General features: G+C 37.4%; 1 protein-coding gene across 1 annotated transcript; it reads left to right on the top strand.

Moving 5' to 3' along the window:
* Nucleotides 1–206: 206 nt before the first annotated feature.
* Nucleotides 207–7,662, top strand: LOC124924728 (protein DETOXIFICATION 16-like). The gene is made up of 9 exons (XM_047464722.1): nucleotides 207–231; nucleotides 315–559; nucleotides 757–1,301; nucleotides 1,409–1,495; nucleotides 6,810–6,866; nucleotides 6,942–7,180; nucleotides 7,245–7,363; nucleotides 7,451–7,537; nucleotides 7,615–7,662. The coding sequence occupies exons 1-9, from the start codon at nucleotides 207–209 to the stop codon at nucleotides 7,660–7,662; spliced, it is 1,452 nt and encodes a 483-aa protein (XP_047320678.1).
* The last annotated feature ends 269 nt before the right edge of the window (nucleotides 7,663–7,931 follow it).

Raw genomic sequence — 7,931 nt, forward strand, 5'->3', positions numbered from 1 at the left:
AAAAATAACTCAATAAAAAACATAAATAATATATTTACATCGGTATATATATTTAATAATTAATATTCGATTAATTAAGAACAATATTAACATAATAATAATTTGAAACAAGTTTTCTCATTAAAAAAATACAAATGAAATAAAGTTAATATATCTCTAAGATAGTTATAAAAATAAAACAGGAATAAAATATATTGGATTCTGCTATGAAAGGATTAGAGGCGGATGCCGGTTAGTCATCTTTTGGGGGTGGAGCTAAGCTATCATGTTATTCTCTATATATCTTTCAATGCTATTTCCTTGTGTACTGATAGGACGTAAAATTATGGGGAAAGAAGGAATCCCATTGATAAACCTCAAGGAGGAGCATGTGAATGTGGAGGTCTTTGCGGAAGTGAAGAAGCAGTTGTATTTAGCAGGACCCATAGTACTGGTCAATTTGTTAATATTCGGATTGCAGGTTATCTCAGTCATGTTTGTAGGTCATCTTGGCGAGCTTCCTCTTTCTGGTGCATCCATGGCCACTTCCTTTGCTACTGTTACTGGCTTTAGCCTTCTCGTAAGTTTTTTACTAATTACTTTCTAAAGAGAGCTAATGTTGAGAATGATGATGAGTTCTTTTGTATTTTTCTCCAACATTCTTTTAAGAAGGCATGTTATTTTAGAAATATGAAGATCCACCATAGTATCACACTGCAAAAAATAGGCAACTTGGCTGCAATAATTCATTCATTAACAATTCTATGTTGGGAGTAGGTTGGATTAGGAAGTGCACTGGACACTTTCTGTGGTCAATCCTACGGAGCCAAACAGTACCACATGCTGGGAGTCCACACACAAAGAGCCATGCTTGTTCTGCTTCTAGCCAGTATTCCCCTTGCCTTGATTTGGTTCAATGCAGGCGACATACTAGCATTTTTGGGCCAGGACCCAGAAATCTCAGCCGAGGCAGGGCGCTATGCGCGGTTCATGATCCCCTCCATCTTTGCCTATGCCCTCTTCCAGTGCCTCATTCGGTTCTTGCAGGCCCAAAATAATGTCACCCCAATGGTGTTCATTGCTGGCTTCACCACATTTGTCCACATTTTTGTTTGTCGGGCTTTGGTGTTCAATTTGGGGCTTGGAAACAAAGGGGCTGCCTTGGCCAATGCATTTTCATATTGGATTAATGTGCTCTTGTTGGGAATCTACATCAGAGTATCACCTTCTTGTAAGGAGACTTGGACTGGGTTTTCCAAGGAGGCATTGAAAGACGTCATGAAATATCTTAGGCTTGCTATTCCTTCAGCAATTATGTTATGGTAAGTTGATAACTCTCTTAATTGTTTGTCTTCTTTTTCTTCCTTTTGACAAATAATGTTACTAATAATTTCTAGTATATTCTTCATTTGACTTGTGTTTCTCACAGTTTGGAGACATGGTCATTTGAAATGATGGTTCTTCTATCTGGACTCCTTCCTAATCCCAAACTAGAGACTTCAGTCCTCTCCATAAGGTGAGAACATTTTTGTCTCCATTAACTAAACATGAAAATAAATGCAGAAGTTTGTGCTACTCCACTTAATGAGTAGAATGCTACTCGAATATAGAAATTGTGGAATTGGGCCTAGGTTTTTGAGGCCCAATTTGGTGTGCCTCAATATTAGGTAAAAAAGGGGAATGAAGATATGTACAATTGTTTGTCATATAATGGTGAAGATGTACAATTATGGAAATAGCAACTAAATCGCCACGAGATAATATCATGGTTGAGATGTCAAAGTTATCACATGATATTTACCCTAATTATGAATTCTAAAAGTATATATATATATATATATATATATATATATATATATATATATATATATATATATATATATATATATATATATATATATATATATATATATATGAGAAGAGTGTGAGACTAAAACCTAGAACAAACAGAGAGAGTTAGAGTTTGTAATCAATATTACAACTCTATTGAATCGATTCTCCGAAAGTATGACATATGACATTGTTGGTCCAAACATGGATAAAATTCTTATGTCGTTATTTCGTTCTTTCTTACTTTTACGCTATTCTTTTGTATTCCACTACAGTTATTATTATTCCGTTTTCATTCTTAGGGTGATAGTTACATCACAAACTAGTATCAAAGCTAAGTTGGGCTAAGGCAGTCGCGGTTCGGTTTTTTGGTGAGTTTTTTTCTTGATTCGGTCAATTATTTTGAATATTTGAGATGTGGTCGACTTCTAGGGTTGATATCGAGAAATTTGATGGGACGAACAACTTTGGGTTTTGGAAGATAAAAATGAGGGCACACTTGGGCAACATGGGAGTTGCTAAAGCACTCGAGAGGGAATCACAATTACCGACCTCGATGGATGCAGTGAAAAAATGGAGTTGTTGGAAAGAGCCTATAACACCTTGATTCTTAGTCTAGTGATAAGGTTCTACGAAAGATTGCTAGTGTCATGACGACAACAAATGTGTGGCTTCAGTTGGAGTCTTTGTATATGACTAAGGCACTATCATCTCAGATCTACATCAAGCAGAAATTCTTCAAGTTTAGAATGACTAAGGGAAAAGACTTACAAACGCATCTCGACGAATATGTCAAGATTCTCATTGATTTGGAAAACATCGGGGAGAAATACTAGGACGAGGATAAGGCGATGATGCTTTTGAATTCTTTACCCTTCGTATGAGACATTCATAGACATACTCAAGCATGAGAAGGAGGAGCTTACCCTCAATGATGTGATGAGTGCGTTGAGATTGAAAGACCAAAAGAAGAAGAATAAAAAGAGCAATGTAAGTGGAGATGGACTGTTGGTTCGAGGGAGAACCGAGAGGAGAGACAATAAAAGCAAGAAGAAGATACGTTCGAAGTCTCTCAGGGAAAAAATTATTAAGCGCTTCAGTTGTGACAAAGATGGACACTTTAAGCGAGATTGTCCAGATTTGAGTAACGATGGGAATAATAACGGAGAAACGGTGATTGTTCAAGAGGTCAAGAATGTGTACAAAAGTGCGGATGTTCTCGTTGTTTCCACTAATTAGTCCGACAAGCGTAGGATTATGGATTTTGGGTGTTCATTCCATATAACACCTAACGAGAGTTGGTTCGAGACCTATGAGAAGACTTCGACGGGTGAGGTTTTTTTATGTAACAAGTCTTGTAGGGTGATGGGAATCAGAATAGTGCGTTTGAAGACACATGATGGAATCGAGAGCGTATTGGCGGACGTACGACACAACCCAGACCACCAGAGGAATTTAATATCTCTCGGCTCACTAGACCAACTTAGTTTTGCATGGAAGGGTAACGTATTGAAGGTCATAAAAGAGTCGCTAATGGTAATGAGAGGCGTGAGAGAGAAACATTTTTACGTCTTTCAAGGCATCACTTTAATTGGTGATATGGCGATAATGGTGATCCTCGATATGTATCGCCCATGAGTCTATGAAATAAGAGATTAGGGCACGTGAGTGAGAGGAGTTTGAAGTAGTTGAGTAAGAGAGACTATTTTGGTAAGGAGAAACTTGATGATTTGGAGTTTTGTGAGAACTGCATATACGGTTAAACTACGAGGGTGAAGTTAGGGCTGTCGGTTGAGGTGACTTGGGAGACGTTCAGTTATGTTCACTCAGACTTGTGGGGGTCGGAGATGGACTATAACTCCAGTTGGATGTTGGTAATTTATCATCTTCATTGATGATTGTTCGCGCAAGGTTTGGGTATACATCTTGAAGCAAAAGGATGATGCATTTGCTAAGTTTAAGAAGTGGAAGAAGATGGTAGAGACTTAGACCAAGAAGAATGTTAAAAAGATTCAAACATATAACAGTTTAGAGTACCTAAGCGATGAGTTCAATCAGTTTATCAAGGAAGAATGGATGATTCGTCATAAAACCGTCCAACACAAACCGCAACAGAATGGCTTGGCGGAACGAATGAACAAAACACTACTTGAGCATGTCCGGTATATGTTGTTTGATGTCGGTCTACCAAAGCGGATTTAGGGTGAGGCGGTTAACACCACAGGTTATCTTATCAATCATTTTCCATCGATGACATTAGAATACGAGATACTTGAAGAAGTTTGGATTATTGCTCCTCCAAAACTCGATAACATGAAGGTTTTGGTTGTGTAACTTACATGCACCAACGAGATGAAAAGCTAGATCCGAGAGCGAATAAGTGTATATTCGTTGGATACCTTGAGGGAGTAAAGGGTTAGAAACTATTTTACAAGGACAAAAAGACAACTAAGTGCATCATTAGCCGTAGCGTGGTCTTTAGGGAAACTGAGTCCTATTATGGAGAAACACAGTCAGTCGAAGCTAGCAAAGTCACTAGAGAGAGGACCGAATTTGAGGTGGAATTCCTAAGAGGGATTACTAAAGAATCGGTGGACACGGGGGAGTCTAGTGAATATGATGAAATAGACGGTCAGGTAGAGGAAGAAGGTATAGATCTGGAAGAGAATCTTAGCTCATACCAGTTCGCACACGATAGAGACCGCATGACAACCCTTTGTTCTAGAGAGATTTGACTACTCCAATTTGGCGGCCATTGCATTCCTTGTGGAAGATGATGTACAAGATTTAGAGACGATATCGTTTAAAGAAGTGATAGAGATCAAGAAGTGAACTAAACAAGTGAGAAAAACAAGACGTGAGAATTGGTGGATAAACTCAAGAATTAGCGAGTGGTTAGTTCAAAGTGGATATTCAAGTGTAAAGAAGGTGTATAGGGTAGTAACAAGCCAAATTTTAAGGCGAGATTGGTAGCTAAAGGCTTCACACAAGGCAAAGAGGTTGACATTAACGAGATCTGCTCCCCGGTAGTGAAGCACACGTCCATTCATGTGTTACTCACTCTAGTGAATCAGTTTGACTCGGAGCTCGAGCAAATGGGCGCGAAGACAAAATTTCTTCATGGGAATTTGGAGAAGAAGATCTTCATAATGCAACCCGAGGGGTTCGTCAAACTCGTTGATGAAGAGAAGGTATGTCTACTTAAACGCTTGGTTTTTGGTTTAAACAATCCCCAATACAATGGTATTTGCGCTTTGATGATTTCATGGTTCATAATGATTTCGTGAGGAGAAATTTTGATAGTTGTGTCTATGTCAAGTGGGTTGATGGTTGTAGGATCTTCATATTGTTATATGTGGATGATATGTTGATCACATCGGGAAACAAAAAATAGGTTTGTAAGGTCAAAAGTTTGCTCTGGAGTGAATTTGAGATGAAGGATATGGGACCGACAAAGAAAATTTTGGGGATGGTGATTGAGCGTGAGCGGGATAAAGTCTATATGTTCGTGTCTCAAAGCAACTACCTCCAAAAAGTGGTCACCAAGTTCAAGATGTCTAACGCTAAGACGATTCAAATGACATTAACTACTCATTTCAAACTCTCCTTAAAGATATCGCCGAGTACCGAGGAGGAAAATGTGAGAATGACAAACACCGTGAGTGCCATCGGGAGCCTAATGTATGCCATGGTATGTACGCGACCCGATCTTGCTCACGCGGTTAGTCTTGTTAGTCTCTTTATGGAGAACCCGGGAAAGAACATTGGGAGACGACGAAGTAGGTCCTCCGTTACATTGGGGGATCCTTAGATATAGTCATTGTTTTAAATGGGCGGGTGTAGGTGATGATAAGTTGAGAGGGTATGTTGATTTGCAAGTGATGGACAATAGAAGGTCTATAACAGGATATGTGTTTATCCTATATGGATGCTCGGTAAGTTAGAAGGCACAATTACAATGCGTAGTTTCCCTTTCAACAACGGAGGCCGAGTATATCGTTGTGATGGAGGGCGTCAATGAGGAACTTTGGTTGAAGGGTCTCGTGGGTGAATTTTGGGTGAAGCACGATAAAATGGAGTTATTTTGCAATAATCAAAGTGTCATACACTTGTCAAAGAACTCGATGTTTCACGAGCGCACAAATCACATCGACATTTTACTTCACTACATTCGAGATGTCATAGTGAGTGAAGCGATAATTGTGGAGAAAGTTCACATAGATGCAAATCCCATAGATATGACCAGAAGGTGGTGACAGAAATCAAGTTTCGAAAATATTGCGACCTGATTCAAGTAACAAAGGTTGGAACGTAATTAGAGAAGTAAGAATATTGTTTCTAGGGTGTTTTTTGGTGATTAGGCTCATTCGTTTGACAATAGACATAGATGCAAGGTGTATAATTTGTAGAATTGGGCCTAGGATTTTGAGCCCAATTTAGTGTGCCTCAATGTTAAGTACTAAATAAGAGGAAGGAAAATATGTGCGATTATTTGTTGGATTCAAAAAGGTATGAAATCACATAATGGTGAAGATGTCAATCAAATCGTATTATTATGGAAATGTCAACTAAATCGCCACAAGATCATATCATTGAAGATGTTAAAGACATCACATGATCTTTACCATAATTATGAATTCTAAAAGTATTTGTATATATACATTGTAAACGAGATGAGTGTGAGACTAAACCTAGAACAAACAAAGAGAGTTAAAGTTTGTAATCCCTATTACAAATCTATTAAATCGATTCTCGAAAAGCATGTCGTAGGACATTGTTAGTCGAACCTGGGTAAGATTCTTGTGTCGTTCTTTCTTACTTTCTTACTTTTATGCTATTATTTTGCATTCCACTACGATTGCTATTATTTTGTTTTCAATTTTAGGGTGACAGTTTTTTACCACATAAATCATATTTATTTTATCTTCAATTTTAGTTAAAATCAAGTGTTTAGTTTATTTTTATCTAACTTTGACTGACATGTATTTAAAATGTGGCAGCCTTAACACATGTAGTCTGGTATATATGATTCCAATGGGACTAGGTGCTACTGTGAGGTAATTGAAAAGATTTTACGACTATTTTTTTGTAAACAATTAGAAATCTTCATCTTCAACTTCTTGGTTTGACAGTGTGAGAGTGTCCAATGAATTGGGAGCTGGAAGGCCACGAGCAGCTCGTTTGGCAGTTTGCATAGCATTATTCCTGGTGACTACAGAAGGAGTAGTGGTAGGAACAATAATGATAGTGGGGCGTAGAATATGGGGTTATTGTTATAGTAAAGAAGAGAAAGTAATAAGTTATGTAGCAGAAATGTTGATTTTGTTAGCAGGCTCTCACTTTATTGATGGGGTTCCGTCCATACTTTCAGGTTTTAATCTCTCTTTATTATTGATTTTGTTCAAATATGATGGAATTTGAGTAAATACTTTCAGGCACTGTTAGAGGATGTGGAAGGCAAAAGATAGGAGCTTTTGTTAATTTAGGAGCATATTATCTAATTGGAATACCTTGTGCTGTATTACTAGCATTTGTCTTTCACTTTGGAGGGAAGGTAGCTAGCTAACTAGTATGACTATTTCTTTTAAAAGGCATCCTTAAATGTGATTTTGATTCAGATTTTGTTTTTAATCCGACAAAGGGACTATGGACTGGAATCATTGTGGCTCTATTCAGTCAAGCATTGGTCCTTTCGATCATCACCTTGTGCACAAATTGGGAGAACGAGGTGAGTTCTTATAGGCCAATCTGTTTTGTATATTTTCAGAAACCACCAAATTAAACTTATTTTTCTTCATTTTATAGGCAAAGAAGGCCACTGCTAGAGTATATGATACAAGGATACCCAAATAAGTATTGTAAGACTAATGATTTTAGGTCTATTTGAAGGATGATATTGCAAGGATAAGAGTTTTAACATATATTTATATTTCTTTTGCATTTTATCCTAGATGTGTATTGTAAAATTCATCTTAGCTATATATAAATGGATGTAATCGTTCCTTTTCCAAACCGATTATATATATATATATATCAAATTAAACTTTCTCTTTTGATATGCTTCTTACTTTTGATATTATTTATAAGAATTCATTATTTATGAATTCTATAATGGAATCAGA

The sequence above is a fragment of the Impatiens glandulifera genome, chromosome 2, assembly GCF_907164915.1.
Source record: "Impatiens glandulifera chromosome 2, dImpGla2.1, whole genome shotgun sequence".
NCBI lineage: Eukaryota > Viridiplantae > Streptophyta > Magnoliopsida > Ericales > Balsaminaceae > Impatiens > Impatiens glandulifera.